The 20964-nt window shown below is 43.7% G+C and overlaps 2 protein-coding genes across 2 annotated transcripts in view; one reads left to right on the forward strand and one right to left on the reverse strand.

The window, feature by feature from the left end:
• Positions 1 to 4826, forward strand: part of scfd2 (sec1 family domain containing 2) — a 129580-nt gene extending 124754 nt beyond the window's left edge. Inside the window, exon 9 of the mRNA XM_032571844.1 lies at positions 3166 to 4826. Coding sequence (XP_032427735.1) covers positions 3166 to 3258 — 93 coding nt within the window. The 3' untranslated portion in view covers positions 3259 to 4826. The remainder of the gene's footprint in view (positions 1 to 3165) is intronic.
• A 20-nt stretch (positions 4827 to 4846) lies between these two features.
• On the reverse strand, positions 4847 to 7065 carry rasl11b (RAS-like, family 11, member B). Its single transcript, XM_032571846.1, has 4 exons — positions 6787 to 7065; positions 6625 to 6681; positions 6461 to 6537; positions 4847 to 5968 (listed from the first exon to the last, which is right to left on the reverse strand). The coding sequence occupies exons 1-4, from the start codon at positions 6899 to 6901 to the stop codon at positions 5474 to 5476; spliced, it is 744 nt and encodes a 247-aa protein (XP_032427737.1). The 5' UTR covers positions 6902 to 7065; the 3' UTR covers positions 4847 to 5473.
• Positions 7066 to 20964: the final 13899 nt, after the last annotated feature.

Consider the following 20964-nt stretch of genomic DNA (forward strand, 5'->3'; position numbering starts at 1 on the left):
GCAGCAGGATCCCCCAGCTGTTCCCTGTATTTACAGCTATGGTATTACATTTCACCCAAAGTGGCAATAAAAAAAAAGGTCTTAAAAGTCTCAAATTGGACTTGCTGAAACCCGGAGTTAGCCTGTTCTAACTCTGGGAACAGAGACAACCGTGGAAAACTGCTGATCTTTGTGCCCAAGTCAAATGTTCTGGGTTATTACCTTGCTGAAGCACCCGTTGATGGGCCACATTTGTCAGATGTTAACCTTTTTTATTATTATTATTACTATTGGAAAAAGTGCTGGTTTTTCAGAGAGTTTCTGATGCTGTGCACTTTAACAAGGTTCCTAGAACTTTTGGAGGGGAAACAGGCCCACAGCCTGACACATCCTCCACCGTACTTCATTCTGGGAATGATCATGTAGGGTCGACGCTCCTGGAGAGTGTACTTTTTAATGCTTTGAGAATCTCCGATGACCAAAGGCCCAGTGGAGTTTAGTGTGTTTACATTTGTGACGGAAGGAGAGAAAATACTTTTTGCCTTCGTGTAGATGAAGTCTTACGGTTGTCATGGTGACTTTGATGAATCCTCCATGTTACTCTTTCCTGCAGCTCACCGGCAATGTTCTTACCTTTTTACTGGAACTGTTCTAATACCACTGATTTAGTAAAGAAATTATCATTTGCTTATAAGTATATGAATCTTTTACACACATACCAGGTCCCAAAAAGTATGGATATCTCTGTAATTACACCGGATTGGTGGCATTATTGGTTCGTTTTCAGATAATATTGATATTTTAATCGTACATGTTCTAATGTGCAAAGACTTCAGGACGGACAAATATACCAGAAGGTGTGGGGATAGAAAACGGCATGTAGAATGTGTTGAGAATTAGAAAATACACCTAATCAAATGGAGCTCTGTAATATTTCTTCTTTATCTAGAAAAAAGAAAGCCAAACATGCGGTTTGTTCCAATTTTTGCAAAGATTTGTCAACGGCAAAGCGGTTTAGAATATAATTTATTTCTTTAACAAGATTTAATGACCGACTGGACGTTTTCTAAAGGTGAGGATTGCTCCATTTCGCCCCGCAACGGCAATAATCGGTGTTATTCCTATTCAGTCGAGGCTGAGATGAATCATCGCTTTAGCCTTGAAGATTGAAGGCAAAGAACCCGACTGCACAATCGCTCATAAGTGCTGACCTATGTACACAGGTGGCCTGAGATCAGGTGTGAAGGTGAGAGAGCGCTGCCTGATCTGCCCATGTGTTGATGCAGTCGTCACACGCCTGCCTGTTTGCTCTGGGCGATCTAAGTGCCTAATACATATGCAGTCCACACTGACTCACAGAACATGCAGCTAAATGCAGTTTGTCTGCTTGAGAGAACTGTAAGAAAGGAGGGGGGTAAAAAAAAGGGACATCAAGCTGGGTAATGTGGGGGTTTTCATAATAAAAAGGCTTTGAGAATTAGTCCAGAGGCGATGAAAGGCTCGACAACGATCAAAGCCGTCCATGTTGTAATCAAGAGAAGTGAATAAAGATGAGATTATACAATAACCTGCTGGGGCCACACACACACACACACACCGCGCCCTACCAGATCCATGTGTAACACGCCGCCTACACGTAAACACATGTACGCACGGTGGCTGGTGTCTACTGGCCAGATGTTCCAGTTTCTGTTTTTTTTTTTTTGCTTCTGCAAACGTTCCTCACTTCTGCCATAACCGCCAATTTTTGGGGTGCTGACCCGCAGTTAAAGCATCACTGCTGAGGAGAAACAGAGCTGCTCTGTTGTGTAAGGAGAGCCCCGCCCGCCCTCATCCTAACTATACAGGACCAGGAGAGTGTGTGTACACACACGCACACACTCCCCAACAACTGTGTAGGTAAAGCAGAAGACGCTGCAGCCTTCTGCGTTACCTACACCCGATGGGCTGCTCTGCGTCAAAATAAACACTGACTCCACAGCACCAGATACAGAGTTTTACCGGTGAAGATTAAACTGGGTTACACAAACCCAGAATAGGCCTCATATTTTAGATTCTCTGCTTTCCTTATATTGCATGAGCTAAAGAGGAACTGTTTTTAGTTATCGGGTGAAGAGCTTCTTGCCTTCTTAGGCCGTGTTCACACAGTCAGGGCCAAGGCTTCTGCCTTATGCAGACGATATGCTTTTCTTTTTTTGCATGATGAATTCCAGCTTTCCTTAATCTCAATATCCACATGGCAAATATTAAAATCTAAAAACCGAGATACCATTGGGAGCTCAATGGCATAATCTCAAAATTTGACCATGAGAAACTCAACATTAGACTTGAATGAGCTTTTAACCCCAACTCTAGAACAAGTTACGAAGAGGAATTTGTATAATTGCTAATCCCGTGCGACCAGGCTGCTCCAATAAAATCCCTGATTGACTTTGGACACAGAGAGACAGAAAATTGTTTGCATATACAGTACAGACCAAAAGTTTGGACACACAGTTGTGTCCAAACTTTTGGTCTGTACTGTACATCAAGGTTGTGATTCGCTAACTACAAATCTGCGTCCTGTGAAAGTTCTTTTAGTTACAAAGTGAATAAATAAAACTTTACCTTGCACTGAAATGACCTCTCTTGTTTATTCAGCGGTCGCCGAGCTTTCAGTGTTTTTTTCTTTGTGTTGTTAGCGCCTCTGTTTTGAGTGTGAGCCCCTCGACCCCCTGCAGTGTTGACTATGACTATGTGAGTGTTAAAGGTCAGTGTGAGCGGTTTGCTTCTTTACATTGAAATTAAAAAAATTTAAAAACTGCCCAGCTTGAGTCGCAGGCGGTTTCCATGAATCCTAAAGCTTCTTTCACACATCCTTCATCGCATGTGAAAGTGGGAATAAGCTTCCTGTTCGAATTTATGTTTATCTGCGGACGCCATGGTGTGAGGTTTCTGTCCCGAACTTTGACCAAAAAAAAAAATAAAAATCTCATGTCACCTACTAACAAATTACTTTTAGACCTAAAAAGTAAACAAGATGAACTGCACACACATTCAAACACTTGTTTAAAAAAAAAAAAACAAGCCAGTTTTGGTTCCCGTTGATGGTCACCGCCTTGATTCGTTAAACGGTAAGTGTTGAGTTACAAGCGTTGGCGCGTTTTAACCTCAACGATGGCTTTTTTTTTTTCTGCTCCATGCCAGGTACTGGTTCTCTCCACCCGCTTACTAAGACCGGCGGATATCCCCGAGCTGCTCTTCAGCACCCAGAGACTGCGGCCAGATGTCGGTTTCTGAAAGGCCGGCGCGAGGAACGAACCTTACCGGCGTACGCTTGGACAATCAGGTGTCGAGCTCAAGTAGTTCGATTTTATACAAATGCTGAGGGATTTTAAAAAAAACTAAAAAACATTCCTGCTCTGTACGTCAGCAAACAAATCCCTGAACACAAGCGATTAAAAAAATAAATGAAAGAAAAAAACCTCGCTGTGTTTTATGACTCAAATGCATCAGTATATTAAATCTGACAATAAAGACGTTCACCTTCCAGACAGCTGCAAGATGTGCTGCTGCTTTTTGGTTCGCATTCACTGAAAATGAACCTCAGACGTTTGTGGTGTGTTTGTTGTGAATGTGGGAAAAGTGACGCTGTGCCGCAGCTAGAACAGGCGCTCCGTCAGCATCATCGCCTCGTCACGTCAATGTCAAAAAAAACAAAAAGCACAACGTTAAACAAATGACTTGACACTGATATTTGCTCACACCTACACTGTGGATTCTCTTCTTCGTTGGTTTTATTCTCTCTGGCGTGGCTGACCTCAGCTAAAGCTCAATCGTTTCACCCACCTCCACACCTGCACATAACAAGAGGAGGCTTTCTGGCTTACTCTGATACGTTTCAACAGATTCGGACAAGAATTTCTTGATGAACCATCTGAAGGGAGAAGTCAAGGTTGTTTCTAGTGAGTTTCTGTGAAAAGTGCCATGAAAAAAAACAAATCATCTTCTCTATCTTTGCTTCTTCGTTCAGTTTAAAGCCACACTTTAAAGGATTAACTAGACTTTAATCCATTTATTAAACGTCCTTAGGTCTGATTTCTATGCATTATTGTAAATTCATTGAAAAGAAGCCAAAGTAACATGTATAAAAAGACAGTTGGAGAAGTTTCTATGCTTGGGGAGAAAATAGAGCGTATCTAAAATGATTAAAGTTTTAACTTTATCAGTAGGAGTTTTTGTTGGAGCTCAAACAAAAAAAAAAACCTAAAGGTTTTTGTGAAATATGACTCATATCAAATTTTACTTTAGGCTCCATTTATATTTTTAAATTTTACACCGCTTCTGCTGCACTTTGGTTAGACTCTGTATCCCTGGATTTTGGCAATTTTTCCTCATACCTTTAGCTCGTAGCTGTACAGTATATTATAGTGGAATTCTTTCTTAGCCATGCCTTTCACAAAATCTCAAAGTTTTGACTAAATATTAAAGTACAGACAGTGAAATCAACACATGAAAAGGTCCTGGTGTTGGAAGTTCATCTTCTGGGACTAGAGATTATCGGTAACAGTAAAGCACAGGCACATTTAAAGATAAAAGAAGGCATTAAAATGTGCATGAGAAGCCAAAGTTTAATTTGGTGTATCTGTGGGTTACCCCATTTTTATTTATACATATATATATATATATACACAGAGTATATATGTATACTGCAGTCACATCAAGAGGCAGTGTACAGTCATCGCTCTATTGTCTGATTCGTAGCTGCATGTCATCAAGGCCTTTCAGAAGAGCTGCTCTATTCATATTCATGAGCCAGACACGCTTTTTTTTTTTCTTTCCCCTTCACGGCAAAAAAAAAGAAAAAAGTGAAACATGAACACACATCTCATTTTAACATTTTATTGTGGACAAAGTGTAACAAATAAATAAACAGGTCCTTTGGACTGGTCTTTTTTGGGGGGAGGGGGGTTAATATAAAGTGCATCAGTGCTACATCCTGTGTCTGCTGCAACACTTCAACCTCCCACTGCAGCGATGATCCATAAAGCTGAACAACAAGCACATGAACTGCAGATGCTGACATTACAGACTGAGCATGCACCCAGCTCCTCAGAGTCCTTTCTGAATGGGACCAGTGCCGTGTAGAGGCAGTGAATAGGGGAAAAAAATAAATAAATAAAACTCTGCCACAATGGGCTCGGCTAAAAATAAGCCGTCCTTCAGCTGTTGCCAGGAGAAGCTGGATTTACACTTTTGAGTTCAACCGACTCGCAAAGTCTGGTAGAAGCCGCCGTTCCCCCTCCCTCCCCGTGTCCTCGCGCATCTCTTCCTAAGCAGATAAACTTCCTCCCTGCCATCTGACACCAGAATGCTCTTCTTCAAGAGGGGAGCGCCTCTTTTTTTTTATTTTACCCGTTCATCTCATCAGCCTGCCTCTTTCAGTCAGACTGACTCAGAACTTTAAGAAAGGAGAGTTCACCTCCTGTGTTCTTCAATCTGCTCACAGTCCTCCTCACACCGAGGTCACAGTCCTGACTTTGGCAGACAGCGCCTGTTTGAAACGCCTCTTCAGATCTTGCATGTTGGGGGACTTTGGCCGGGGGATGAGGGGCGAGCGCCTCTTCTCCGTGGCGCCGCTGGCGGCCGGCGGCGGCGTCGGCAGCTGCTGCGGCTGCTTGGCGAGCTGGCAGCACAGTCTGTGGAAGGCGCCGTGCACCTGGCTGTAGTCCTCGCTGGCGGAGACCTCGTAGAAGGAGCAGCCCAGCGTCCCCGCCAGCAGGGGGCCCTGCTGGGAGTCGACGCGCCTCAGATGCAGCAGGTCAGCCTTGTTGGCGAGCAGGATCACCGGGGGCGCGCCGGCACCACCGCTACGGACCGCCAGCTGGTGCAGCTGGTCGATCAGCTCAAAGCTGCGCCGGTCGGTCACCGAGTACACCAGCACCACGGCGTCTGCCCACTGGATGGAGCAGCTCACGTGGTCGGGGAGACTGATACCGTTATCAGTCATCTGAGAACAAAAAGGGAAGACAAAATGATTAGATCACACCTTCCTCTGGGGGGGTCAAAAGTTCTCAACTTCTGTAATGGCAGGAATGCCGAGTCCTGCTGCACAGGAGAGAGGTGTGGATGACCGCCTCTCTCCTGTGCAGGGAGAGGAAACTGCTGGATTTGGATCAGGGTATCATTTACAGCCGCTCCAGTCGGCCATTACCCTAAATGGTAGATTACACAGCCCAAAATGAGGGGCTTGAAATCTGCAGCATGTTTGCTTAAAGAACTGTACCCCAGTACAAACTAACATCCAGAAAGTGAACTGCCATCTTTTTAAAATCAGATTTAGACGATTAATGTCTCATTTCTTCTTGTGGTAGTTTTAATATTTTTCATGATGGTTTTACTCTTAGCATCATTTACGGATGGCTGTATGTTTCCAGCCACAGACGACCTCATCATTTAAAGTGCCGACATATCAGAGCTGTGTTTGTGCGCGAGGACCCACCTCTGCACCTGGAGTGTCCTGGACCTGGATGGTCACCTGATCTCCATCCACCTGGACTTCTCTGGAGTACAGATTACCTGCCACACAAAAAAAGGTGAAAATTAGTTTGGGAAGTTTTTCCCCATTTATTTTCTAAAACAGTTTTTTTTTTTTTTTAAGCTTACCTGCATTTCGCTCATAGTCTCCGATGAACCGCCTCGTTAGGAATCTCACCACGAGCGCTATAAACAAAACAAAAGTGACGAAAAAAAATATTAAGACTTGAATTCATTACTACTATAAACTCCTACACTATTGCTACGCATGCGCTTTATTGACCATCTTACCTGTCTTCCCCACTCCGCTGCCTCCGATAACAGCTATTTTAATGACCCGGTTCGGGAAGGAGTATTCAGGCGCGGTACACTCCGCAATGGTCGACATGTTCTGAATGAGCCGCATTGTTCTTCCCGGTGGTTAAATTCCGACAAGAATAGAGGTGGTGGGGGGAATATATAAAAAAAATAAATAAATACATAAACTAGGTTCAAACTCGTTTAGTAGGTCCAGTTTCCCTGCTGAGGAGACGGAGTGACTCCCGAAGCTCGACTGCGGCTGCGGAGGAGCCGCTCGCTGCTTTTAAGGCTCCCCGCTGCCGCTCGCTTCTGATTGGCTGCTCCCCATCCCCCGTGTGCTCGTGCTTTCCCCGCCCACACGTGGATACACAACAAGTCGGTTTCTGAGGGAGAGCTGCTCCTGCAACAGGTGGGAGCCAACAAAACAAGCTTTCTTTTGGAGAAAAAAAAAACAAACCTGCTGCAGCCGGGTGGGATAGCTGGTGTTTTTTTCTCGTGTACAGTGATGTGACCTCTCGTGGAAATACACTGCCTCTGAGGAAAAACATGTTTCAGATACTATCAGCCAAGAGATGCACTGATCAGAAATTTGTGGCCGATTACAAAACCTTCCTTTTCTTGCAAAGTCTCGACCTGCTGATTCGGGTCAACTGAAATATTCACATTATTCCTTTAACATGAGCATGAACTTGTCTCGTCTCAGCTTTCGTGTAAACAAATCTTCTCTCACGGATCTATCACATTAGAAGACAGCAGACTGTCGATTTTAAACTTTAACCAGGTAATCTAATCATAGTCACACCTTCGTCTTTTAAGAATTGAGAGGATGACGATAAGAAATTGAGTCTGATTACAGATACACCAGCATATTTAACAGCCTTATTTTATATCGTTATGAAGAAAGAACCGAAGTAGGAATATTGTATATTGACCTGGTTTATTTTTTAAAAAATATACATTTAAGTAGTTGAAAGTAGGGGTGCACCGATTTGTCAGGGCCGATTTCCTAAATTTTACGGAGATCGGCTGATGCTTACATGTGAAGCCGATCCTATCCACCTCAGTGAAGATCTAAAACTCAGCCACTGTTCCCTTCTCCAAAATCTCCCAATCAGTAGCAGCAGCAGCAGCCGAATAAATCAAACCGTTACTGATCAAAGAAACAATTAGCTACATTACTTGTTTTTAAATCTTAAATCAGGTTTGATCTGCTGATATAACAATGCTGTTAATCTTTTCCAGTAGCCCAAGCACAAGCCAGATGAGCGTACTCCTTCTCTGTTCACTTTTGCTTGAGAAAATGAATTGAACACAATACCTGCGATGCTTTCAGCGGCCGCTTTAAACCAAACATTCTTCAGCTCAGGGAGGTGCCTGGCACAGAGGCAGAGATGAGGCCCAGAAATGAATCCTCGACTGTCTGTGGTTCAATTCCCAACCCTGGGATCTTTTCTGCGCGTCTTTCCTCGCTTCTTTTTCTCCTCGTTTCCTACCCGATTGCTCCGAATGAAGGTCACTAGAGCAGGGGGAATCTTGTTTAACTTCGGACCAGATGAATTGTTATGTTCTGATATGTGTGTCTGATATGTGTATTCACAGGGATGTGTCCCAGGGCTTTTGAAACAGTCAAGAAGGGATTTGTTTCTCTAATAAACTCCAAACAACTTACTGGAAAAATTTAGCTTGATGATTATTTATGATTAGCTGCCAAAACAAGCTGCTTTCCTGCAGCTAAAGTTAGCTTACCAGAAAATGCTAGAAACAGTCGATTCTTCAGCTGCAACACCAGGAACGAAACGGACAAGAAGATGTAAGAACCACATTCAACATCATTTCTATCTACCTTCCCAGATGTGACTTATTAAATGTTTTTGTCAGCAACAAAGGTGACATCACGTAGCGTGTGAGAAAACTGGTTGAAGCTACGACAGTAGTGCTTGTTTCATCTCAAAGTGAAAGCTTTGAAAGATTTTCTGCACTGCACCGTTCTCTTTTCATGATGGAGTATTCACCAGTGTGATCTAACATCTCATTTTTCGGGAGCTCGTTCGTTCGTATGTATTTTATAATCGATACCAAAACCTGTTGCTTGTGTCACAGTTTGAGAGCAGGTGAACCTTCAACTCAGCTCTGACATTTCCAAGATTCACAGTGAAAGTTCAACAGGATAAAACTGAACAACTTTCATACTTCACTGATACTAAAAAGTAGCCACCTTTTGAGTCGCCTTCCCTCAGTACAAACATCGACACCAAAGAGTGTTTTTGCTACCACCACATGGAAGTGCTTAGGTTTTCGATTCCCCCACCGGCAGGTCAAGCTAAAATCGTCATGCGATCTTTTAGCTCCATCAACAGTAGGTATAAATTTCAGATATGGCCACAATTATTGTTTGTATCCCTAAAATTCAGCAAATAGTTTGATAATCTAACTCTAACGTTGTATATCGTTTGTGTCACCATTGTAGGCACACGCGTTTTCCTCCTGATCCAGCCTTTTGAATTCAGTTTTTCAGTGCTGGGTGTCAGCAGGTGACTTGTTCGGGCATGCCCCTTGATTTGTCCTCACAGGGGGTTGAAGACTGCTGATGTTGCCCCAGCAAGCTGCACGCAACACAAACAGCAATACCTTAAGAGAAGTCATGCAAACAATTATGTTGCCAGGCAATTCGGGAGCAATGTTGTCTTTCCATAGGCTTATCATTTCTGTGTTTTGCCAGACAAATACTTGTTTTCTCCCACTTTCTTTTTCCTCCTTTGCCACATTGCCCCCGAAAGTCTCCCCCCTTCTACTTCCTTCAGGTCTTTCATTTGCGCTCTGAGGTATTTTGGCATCCAGTCCTCCTGTGATTACTGTCTGGTATGTATTTTTGATAAGGGCGCTGATGACAGGCGGCGGTGCTGAAATATGAAATTAGTGCCCAGTGTTCAGGAGAAGCCATGGCTGCAGGGTGGTGCACCCACGCAGATATCCTTCTGACCACATCACCGCCAGCTCCACCCCGGCGGTTCTGTGGCGGTGAGGCCTGCTCTCTTGTTAATGGCGAATAAACACATTCTTGCATTTGATGACACGCTGGATTCCCTGCGGTTCGCCCGCAGCACAAGGCAGGATCGGGCCTCTGTTGTCGAATGACTGATGTGAATGAGGGTGTCACAGCTTCAGCATTTTTGTGACAGAAAGATTAAAGGCACTACGATCGTTCCCTCCTCTTGCAGCCAGGCGAGAAGGCTAATGATGGCAGATCATCAAGGGGAAGGAGGTATCTTCATGGAGGGCAGCAGACTTACTCACACACGGAGGTCAGAAGAGTTGCTGGTCAACACAGTGACTCAAACAACCAATTTGGTGACACATGTCTAATGTCTGACAAACAGGATAGTGGGTCCTGTAAACTCCCACTCTTCCACAAGGCTGTGCCTTCAGGCTGGTATCTCACTGCCGTATCCCACTGGCAGTGAGATACGGCTGCAAGGATCACTGTCATGTCTTTGAGCAATGACCCCTACAGCAGAATGTCATTGCAGCAGAAACTAGGGAGGGTTGCGACTTACACAGAGGTGGCAAGTCATGGTTCAGGATCTTTCTTTAGCTGGAATTTTAACAGAATACTGTCACTGTTTTCCAGGATTGTACAGGTTTTTATTTCTCAGACTTCATTTCACCTATCTACCGACCCACCTTTACATCCTCCACACCGTCCTACCATTTTACCTACCTACCAATCTATCTATGGCCCTCCCTACAATCCGTCAAGCCCAGTCCATCCATCATGTCAATTGTCCATCCTCTGTTCCCCACTTAAAACTGCTCCATCTTTAATAGATTTGTAGTGAAATTTTCCCAGCAAATTGCCCGAAGAGGGTTGTGAAGCTCAGCCTCAAAGTGGATAAAAATGTAGCATTTTTAGTGTTGTAGTTCAGCCATTTTCCCTTCTGTGCAGCACCCAGGTTCATTTACCAGTTCCAAAACCCCTCAGTGTAAATGACCTTGAGAAATAACAAGATTTGGTTAAGTATAAAACAGGCTTTTAATGCCGAAAATGATCAAATGTCACAAGCTTTGCAAGTCATACAAATGGAACAGAGACATAGTGACATTCACCGTCCAGCGCTGGGCTTTTTTTTTTTTGACATGTGAGTGAGGACTGGTTCCCTGGGCTGGCCTCATCTTCTGCAGTGTAGCTGAAAATAAAGCATGCGGTCACCACTTGCCCCAAAGGCTTAAACCTGCAACAAGAGGGTCATTTGGGATATCAGTGAAGCACGGGGCAGCTTAAAGACTTCCCCGGGGTAAACAACATGAGCAACAGTCATGTGTTCATCAGATTCTTATCATCATCCTCCCTGCCTTTAATCTTTGTCAGCAAAGGTGATTATTTGGATCCGGTTATTTTCACAGAGCCTTGCTATTACACCTTGATTACCTCAAAGACGCGGACAATTGGGAAAAAAAGCATCTGGTTTGTGGTTAATCCTGTTTTCCTTCCTGACTGCTGCAGATATCCACACATCTGTTCTCATGGAGCAACCCACCTCTAACATGTTTACATACATGGCACGTTTGCATCTCCACTGGCCAAATGGAAATGGAATTGGCCTGCCAGCACAAGCAGCTCGGACCCACACAAAGGAAGAGAGGTTGTTTTTGTCTCATTGAAATGTAAACCTTCCAGCATGCCTCTGAATGGTCACAGCACTAGGGGGACGGCCGCAGTGGTTTTTGCTGCTTGTGTGTGCTGCGGTGCGGGTTTTGAATGACAATGGTCCCCCTTCCCCAAATTTCATTCAGATCACACACCCTCCTCCCTCTGATGGAATGCCACCTCCAAGCTTTATGACTGGAGTTTGTTGTTTACCCCACTTAAACGAGTCAATTGGAAATATTTAAACCGTGATGCGGCTTTAGAGATGTTTACATTCCATAGCTTGTCCCTCCCATCACACTAGATATTTGGGTTCTTCTCGCTTCTGTTGACTGCAGCGTTCACACGCGGGTCCCCACGCTGCGTCTGTGCTGACATGTTGAGTCCGTGCGTTCAGAAGAGAGTGAGAAGCAGCGTCGGGTTTTGCAATAATAACGTAGGATAAGCATGTTTTGGTCTGCCGCTCACATGACTGTTGCCATGTCTATTTAAAGTAAGACCTTAAACTCCGGGATTATCCTGTTGTTGCTGATTCAGGGATTTTTTTCCTTCTGTTTTCGTTTGATGGACCCAGACTTAAAACTTGCACTTCGTGACCGCATGTTTGGCGTGTTTTCCAAACGTAAACACAATTATGCCGCAGCCGTAGCTGCAGAAGACGCATTGCAACACGATGACGACAGGCAAGAGTGATTCACTTTTTCTTTTTCTTTTTCGTGCAGAACCCCTGACTTTAATCGGATCATGTTTACAAATCCAAGATATACAGAACCTTGCAAAGCGAGTCGCACTCCTTTAGCGTTCCCTCGCCCGTGTTGTGTTGTTGCTGCCATCATCACCATGTTTAATGTTTGCTTTGGGATGATGACTTGAAAAGTGCTCAAATTTCCACACGATTTTTTTTGTCCTTGGTCTCCATGGCGATACTTGTTCTCTAATATTCTCTAAGAAACCTCTGAGGCCTTTACCGACCACCTGCATTTATCTTGAGATGAAATGATGAGCTCTTTTTAGTAATTTCGTGGTTTTTGAAGCCTGCTATTATCCCTAGGTTTTATTCAGGATTTCCAGATTAAAGGGGAGCGCTAAGTACAAAAACATGCCACACATTTCAGATTTGTATTTGTAAATCGAGCAGCCCCTCATCGAGAGTTCACGATGAGGGGCTGCACGTCACGGCCCTGTGACGTCGTTTTCGTGCAGACCTTGCTGCTTTCCTCCACTAGAGGACGTGAGGGTCCACTAACAGTTGTCCTGTCACCAAATTTTCCCAACAGAGATACCACGGGCTTTCTGGCCGCCTCTGCGATTAATGCTGTTCTTGCAAATCTTCAGATGGTGGGTTGAACTCAGAGACCTTCAAAGCTTGGGTTGTTGCAAGTAAATCCTGCTTCCAATCTCTCCACAACTTTTTCTTCCCCCCCATCTCTGCCACATTCTTTTAAGAATTTGATTTGAAAAACCAGCATGCTCTGTACTTTCCAGGTGCGTAAAGCTTTCATAAAATGCATCATTGTGGCTGTCAGGTGGCAGTGTGTAAAAACTTAGTGCACAGGAACAGTTTTGAAAGGCACTGTAATGCAATGAGAAATGTCTCGCCTTTTATATGCAACAGAGTCAACACGATGCTCCGTCTTCCTCTCCGGTGAGTTCGGTGCAGCTCTTATCTCTTATCACAGGCGTCAGTGGGACGCTGTGACCCGTTCAAGAAAATAGGAACAATGTTTGAGTGACCTGCTTCAAGTAAGGACTGCATGACAGGTGGGGGGGACCATTAAAAATATTTCATCTGGTCATGTTGTTTCTTTCACACATTTTGGTCCATCAGCTGGCATTATTATCCCCCGCTTTGTTACCGTGACTTTTAATGACCCGGCTTTCGTCACGTATCTGTCGTCTCCGGTCTTTGTCTGTCAGGACGGAATTAAGTCTGGTGTCGAGATTGACATGCAGGCTTGCTGCTGTCACTCCCACCTGCAGGAAGAATGGACCCAAATGCAGGTGGATTAGGACACCTGCAGACTACTAAATGTGCAAAAAAGAAGTGGAAAAAAACAAAGAAAGGGGATTTGAGCAGCAGATGGGTGGAGAAGAGGAGTATTAATGCAATAAGATAGCGGTGTTAAGTTGAGCTCCTGCGGTCTGATGCCAAGTTTGGACGGCTAATGGTATCTCCTGGTGAATGGACTGAGAAGAGAGGCTTTTCAACAACCCTTACACCTTACCGTGTAATGTTGAATATAATTGCCCAGTTTAGGAAAAAGGTCAAACAAATGCAGAAAGAGATTTTCTTTTTTTAATCAAAGCACTTCTCTAAAAGGCTTCAAGGCTCTCTATCTTTGTCATGAAACACTTTTTTAAAATACTGTTAGATCCAAACGCTCATATTTTTGACTTAACTGCAATTTTGTCTAAACTGGAAATAATCAAATTCATCCATGTATTAACAAAATATTATTTACGAAATTCGGCCTCTTCTTTGACTTGTGTGCACAGTGACAGCCCAGTGATGGAAAGCGACCATCAGACACAGACAACGGCTGAAGCATTAGTCTCTAAAAAAAACAACATTTAAAGCAAAGGACCAAAATTAGGAAGTAAGATGAACATTTCTACAACGTTAGTGTGCACACAGTTAGCCGGTAGCCATAGAAAACCTGTCACAGGTCAAATTTTGAAATCGGAATTTCAATAAAGACAGGAAACAAGCTAATTTTAGCCTGTTCAGTGTTCTCAACTTTGCAATTTTGGAAACGCTTCCTCCATGAGACAAGCGGTGGGTCCAAAAAACACTCACCAGCAGCCCGGTCATTTGCCGTCCTCTCTGTGTCCAGACTGCTAATGAACTGCACAGTTGCAAAGCTGCACCAGCAGCATTTTAGCACAATATTTTTGGGGCTAAAACAAGCAGCTGCATTTCTTTCTCTCTTTTTGGTCTATTTATATTGTATGTGTGGGTTGGATACAAAAAAAAAAAAGCAAAATCTGTTTTAGTGTGACCTCTTCCGAGGTATCCCCCAGAAAACTTGCTAAGCCCGGTGGTTGGGCGTTAGGGCAGTCAGTCATCCAGCAGCCTGTCGTGTTTAAGTGAAAAAAAAGGTTTAAGGTTGACAGGAAATTTGAAAATATCACTCGATAATTATGTGTTATTGAAAGATTGATACCTGAACCCCAACTATATAGTCTTAAAAATGTAAACATAAAAAAAAAAATCTTAAATAAATAAGCAATGCTTAGCCTGGTGGGGTCCCAAGTAAAGCCTGGTAGCCCGCCAGACTTATAATAATATACTGGGGGAAACCCTGTTTTCTGAGTTAGTGGACCGCGCGCCGGCTGGCCATTGGCCTTTCAGTACGTGTTGGCCACTCTTCCACATGTTAGCAGTCGCCTCGGTCAGCTCGGCTCTTCGCAGTGGAGGACAGGCAATTTCCGGTAAGCTACATAGCGTCAAACTTGTGCATCACGTGCTTCACACGCAAACGTCAGCAACTGGATACAACTTAAGACTTCCAAACAGAGTCCGCGTCTCCAGGAAGCAATCGCTTCTCAATAGCAGAGAGTCCAAATCCTCTGAATGAAGTGAAGCGTAGAGCCAGGGGCCGGTTTTTACCAAGCTAGACCAAGAACACCACAGGGTTAAAAATGAAACCATTCTGTTCTCTAAATGCAAGAAGAACGGGGCGTCAAACTCAACAAGAAATTCAGTGACGAATAATGAACGTTTCACTATTGAGTAAAAGAAGGACATTTTTAATTTTTTTTCCCAGCAGCTTCAACCTTCACACCTGAACTCAGGTAACGCTGCCTGGTCCCTGCTAAGCTCATCAGTCATGATTTCATCTTCCTCACCTTCAGCCGAGCAGGCTCTACTCCGAAGCAGCTGGAAAAGCCTCCCCCAATGTCACACACTCTACGCCATCGCTGGCAGGTCCCACTTCCATTCATGTGCTGCCGCACACCTACGCAGACTCTCTGGCTGTGGCGGATCCGCAGTAATTATCCTGCCAGCTCAGAGATGTCACACACACACACACACAAAAAACATAAAGCATTTCCCCGTGAACGTCTGTGAGTGACTCAGAGGCAGACGGAGGCTGTGTGGGTGACTGAAAACAGAAGGTGTTGCGGTAATCGACGCGCGCCTTAACAGAAAGTGCTACTGGAAAAGCAGATTGTGTGAATCTGGCCAAGTGTTTGCAGTTGAGGAAAGAGATGGAGGACTGGGTTTTCTTCTGACATTGCTGTTTTCTGTTGGAACAAATCAAACTTTCACAAAGATACTGCAGAGTTAGTGTCTCCACAACACTGGTACTCATGTCTCCTTCCCCGTTTATCCCCCCCGAACCCGCAAAATCCACGGATGCTGGTCAGGCTCATTATGTTCCCCCCCCGCCCCCCACAGCCTGGCTTCGGGGCCATTAGGATGCCAAAGACGGAGAAGGGCAGAAGAGAAGAGACGAGCCAAACCGCTGAGGGCGATAATAGAGGATATGCGTTAGTGGTCTCGAAACGGTACATTCTGTTCCCTGTGTGAGAATTGGCCCCATGTACAAGGAGAAAAAGGCTTGAGTCAGGAGGACGGAGGGAAGCGCCGCAGCATTGTGCGCCGAGTCATTATGTCGCTAAATTCATGTAGAGAAATCTGCTGCATCCTGGCACTTAACTGAACACGCAGTGGGCAGCATGGACGGACTCAAAATGACACTTAAAGGGAACATATTGTGAGAAACATAACTTTCCTAGCCTCTGTTCATCACAGAGACACACACACTCTCTCATACCTGAGGACAATTTAGAGACCAGTTAACCAAACACAGCAGCTGAGTTTCCTTTACAAATGTGCGCAAAACTATGTTGATATGCCGCTAATATAAAATAAAAATAAAAACAACGACTTTGCAATTGCAGTCTTTCCATTAAACAAGAATAAGTCTGTTCACGGCATAAATTGCTAAAATTCGTCCTCCTACCACTTCCTGTTGTCTTCTTCGTCTTTTCCCACCGGTGGCAACATCCGGTTGTTGACCACGTGACTCGCGTGAAGCGAGAGAGAGTGTTTCAGATGCAGCTTTTTGAAGTGCAGTACACTGATTTCGACATAACTGAAAAACCTCTTCATCCTAGTGCAAAAAAATATTTGAAAAAATAATAAAATAAAATAAAACTTTAGGTTGTCATGACTTTGGCAGTGATGAGGGTAGACCCAAATGCAGCAGGCGGAGGCGCCGAGTAATTGATGAATATTTCATAAAAAAAGATTTTTAAAAAAGAGATGAACAAAACTTACAAAAAACACAGGGAACATTGAGAGCCACAGCAGAACAAAAAAAATAGATAAATAAAAGGGAAATGGTGGCAGGACACTGACAGGATAGTAACAGGATTTACCAAGGAGAGACTGAGAATAAGTTGTATATATAATGAGGCGCTTGATTAAAGATGGCTGATTAGAAACGAGTTGCAGGTATGAAGGGAGAGAGGGAGAGCAAGCAGCGAGGAAGAGTTCATAAACAGGGAAACTAGAAAACTTAATCAAACAGAATCAGTATGAATAACTTAAGATAAAAACAGAAACAATGCTGATCTAATCAAAGAAAGAGGATAAGGAACACAGAATAACAACGAAACTAGAATCAATAAATCAAACTCCAAAACAACCCAGGACCTGACATGAGTATTTATTTTTTTTAATTGGAATGCTTCCATTTAGCAAATTTATTTTTTGAAATTCAAAAATGAGGAATATGACTCCTCTGTGATATTTATGCTGAGAATGTGTCAGGACCTAAAAAAGCTGAATTAGAGCTGTCATATTACACCCATTAAAGAAAAGGGCTCTGCAGAAAATCCACGCAGAATTGCTTTGCTTCTGTATTGACAGCGCATTAACACACAAAAATAGCTTAAATCAGGTTGAAGAATTCACTTTCACAGAATTCTGCAACACATTCACCCAGCTTGACGCAGGAGAGAAATTCAAGGTGAGGGCAGTGACACATCTCTAAAGAAAGTTTTTAGCTTTCTGGTGTGAAAACAAACGAGGCTCCTTTATCATGCTTTGCAGCAGCTGCGTCATCAGCTAAATCCAGGTGCACACACGCAAAAAAAAAAACAAAAGATCGTAATATAAAAGTTTCTACAAAGTCAGAATTTCGTAATCAGAGACCTTAGCTGAACGAGGAGGAATCCTGAAGGGCTGCTTCTCAAGACTCCAATTTTGACTCCAGCATTTGTGTGATTTTTTAAAAATTTTTTGTATATGAACTGTTTGTCATCCCAGGCCGTGTTTTAAGGCTGCAGTGAAGTTCACCCAGCAGAACAGAACTCCCAATCTCCCGGCGCACCTGGCAGGAGGAATTTCTGCGCTTCACAGCACTGGAAAGTGGGCCAAGCTCCAGCGCTTTCTGCAGCCATCTCACCTCGCTGCAGACATTCGCTTACACAAGCAGATCTATTGTTGTGTTGACTGCGATCAGGACGAAACGTGGCTGCGCCTCCCTCCGGGGAAGAGGGCAGCGCGAGGAATCCGAAGCTCCTGGAGAGATGTGGAAAATATGTGGGGGATTTAAAGAATCTAGCGAAGGAATTTGTTTGTCCCCTTGAACTTGTCCAGATTCTGTTCCCCCTAAAAATGACGACGACTTTAGTAGATTTCTGTCGACCGAATGGCTCCTTTTGCGGTTTGAATACGGCAAACATGTCGAAGCAGCGTTTGGTCAGATGAGGCCAGAACTGAACTTTTTGGCTTACTTGCGTAACCCAACTCTGACTGATGAAAATCTAACTAACGCTCCACATGTCATCTCCACGTTAAAACATGGTGGCGGCAGGATGATGCTGTGCTTTTCATCAACAGCGAAGGTAAATTTGTCAGAGTCGATCAGAGGACTGGTGAAGCCCAGTAGAGGGCAGTCCTGGAAGACGACCTGTTATGGATGAGACTGAGGATTAGATGAAAGCTTGTGCATGAGAGCATGGTCTAGTCAAAGTTCAGACCTAAAGTTGACTATCTGTGATTCACAGAGGCAGGGAGATAGGCAGGCTATGCTAGCTGCCTAGCGGATGGATAATTTATTGGCCCCATTGGGGAAATTTGTCTTGGACAACTGGTTCGAAAGAAAGCTGCCACCATGAGTACAACAGTGGCAGCTATAGGGCTGCACCAATCTCAGTTTTCTGGCCGATCGCCGATTACCGATCTTTTAAGAAGCTTAACCTGCCGATTCTGACTTTTCAGATACCAATGTTTTTTTGTCTGAAATGTTGCTCAATATAGCAGGAAAGTCGCTGAACGGGCAACAGCGGGCTAACCTTTGTTAACTGTAAACGTGCAGACATGACCTGGTGGGCCGTTCTATCAGGCAAACCTTTCTCAGAGGAGAGCTAAGGACAGTGGTTGAATTTTAGACCTTTGCCGAGGTAGATAAGGTCGGTGGAGAAGATCGGCTTCACATGAAAAACTCGGACACATTACAAATAACGTTTCCCTCTAACAATCACCGATCTCCCAAAATTAAGAAAATTGGCAGCAATAAATCGGTGCACCCTGTGGAGAATTAACCGTTCTCCGTGCTGAGTTCTTGATGTATGAGGTTACAGAAGAGTCAGTGAGTTGAATTCATGAATTCCATTTATTAATACCAAACTACAGCTGGTCCATTTGACATGCCGCCTTTAAGAGCAAGTCAAAATGGCCCTCCAGAACACCCTATCTTTGAGGGTGTTTCCTAACATGTCATTTCTTTTAGCTTTAGCTAACAGAGATAGAAGAAAAACACATAATTATTTATTCTCAACAACCCCTAGTGCAGCAGTAGCGCACGAATCCGGTTCGCCTGCAGAGCAGCGCCAATGGAAGCTTGAGTTTCACTACTTTGTGTTGGTCTACCATCCAAAATGACAATAAAATACGATAGATTTTGTGTCTGTATTGTGATGAAATCTTCACTTCTGCAAGACTCTGCGTGGTAGACTGGCATGTAGTGTTTTGTATGTTCAATAAGTAATGTTTCTGATATTTGCCCGGACATATTGACTGAAACCTCATGTGCCTGGAACATTCCACACGTCTTCCTAACGTTTAGCATCCTTTAACTTGTCTTTTTACTGTTTCATTTCTTTTTACTGTCTTTTTTTACTGTCCTTAACTTGTCTTTTTTACTGCTTCTCACCCAGAATTGTTCCAGATTTCATTTTCATCTCGCTTGACTTTGTTCAGCTGGGTGCTACGCATTCATCAGATTGCACCGAGTAATTCCCATGTTAATATACAGTCGTAGAAATGCATGTAACCGAAGAAGCAGTCGGTTTTTGAAGGGTGTTCTGTGTTGGCCGGCCTTCTGCTCTCTGCTTTGCTCAGTGAGAACAATGCCGCTATTGACGTCGCCGCTTTGCTGGAATCAGGTGGTTGTGAGGCAGAAAGGTGGACTTGGAGACGGCAGCAGGAGAGGCTGCGGGTTTATTTTCCACCTGAATAAAATATACTTAGACGCTCCTATTGTTTTAGTTGCTTTTCAACGCGAAATGTGCTAATGAAGCATTTTTATACTCGTGTAAACATGAAGGTTGAATCAATAACGGGTCAATAATGTTTGGGCTGGTTTTCTCAAGATTTTAGCAGTTAATGAAAAGATGCACACACCCAACTGAATCAGAACCAAAATAAAAAAGATCGCAGACATGCAGATCTGAATGATGTTGACCTGAAGAAAGAAAAAATAAAAGCTAGAAGCGCTTTTATATATATATTACATCAGAAGAGAGAGTGGCGCGCGACGCTTTGGCGAAGTGGTTTACGTCACAGTCAGGGAGGCAGAGCTGCTGACCTTATCTGACGCTGCGGTCTGACTGCAGACGGTGTGCCGAGGCCATCGTTGCTCAGGTCTTTTAAAAGGCAACAGAGAGACGAGACTTACCTTCAGCCGGGTCCCCGAAGGTAAACTGGCCCCAGACTGGTCATTTTAAAGACATACGATGTCCCTATATGCTTATTACATTAATGTCTCAAGGTGCAAGAGCAAAGGATACACGGTTTTGAAAGTATTACACACAAAAAATCTGCGAACAATGTGGTGTGTATTTACTATTAACAGGCAGATTTAAGATTTTTAAAAAAACATCATCATTTGTAAAGCAAGAAGTGAGACAGGGAATCTTTTAAAAAAATAATAAAACAATGCAAAAGGAGGATCAGTTTTGAATTTAAAAAACGAAAGAAAAATATTAATTGTCATTCAAACTATCTTTGCGTCTTTCCGCTGGTATCTTGAAGATTCATCTACGTTCTTCACGTCTTTAAGGATGGGAGCCCTTATTGCCATCAGCCTAATTTTTAATGGTGCGCTTTGCAAAAAGAGGGCCTCGCAGATTTGTTTGAGAATAATAAAAGAACACTGAAGAGCAGCTAGAGGGAAGGCTTTGGTTGTAACATGATAAAACATTGAGGTCAAGTGTGATGGATGCTTTTGTAAGTGTTTATCTGAAATAAATGCAGCGTGAGACGCGGGTGGTGTGTGGGTTACACT

This window comes from Xiphophorus hellerii, chromosome 9, assembly GCF_003331165.1.
Source record: "Xiphophorus hellerii strain 12219 chromosome 9, Xiphophorus_hellerii-4.1, whole genome shotgun sequence".
In the NCBI taxonomy this organism is placed as follows: Eukaryota; Metazoa; Chordata; class Actinopteri; order Cyprinodontiformes; family Poeciliidae; genus Xiphophorus; species Xiphophorus hellerii.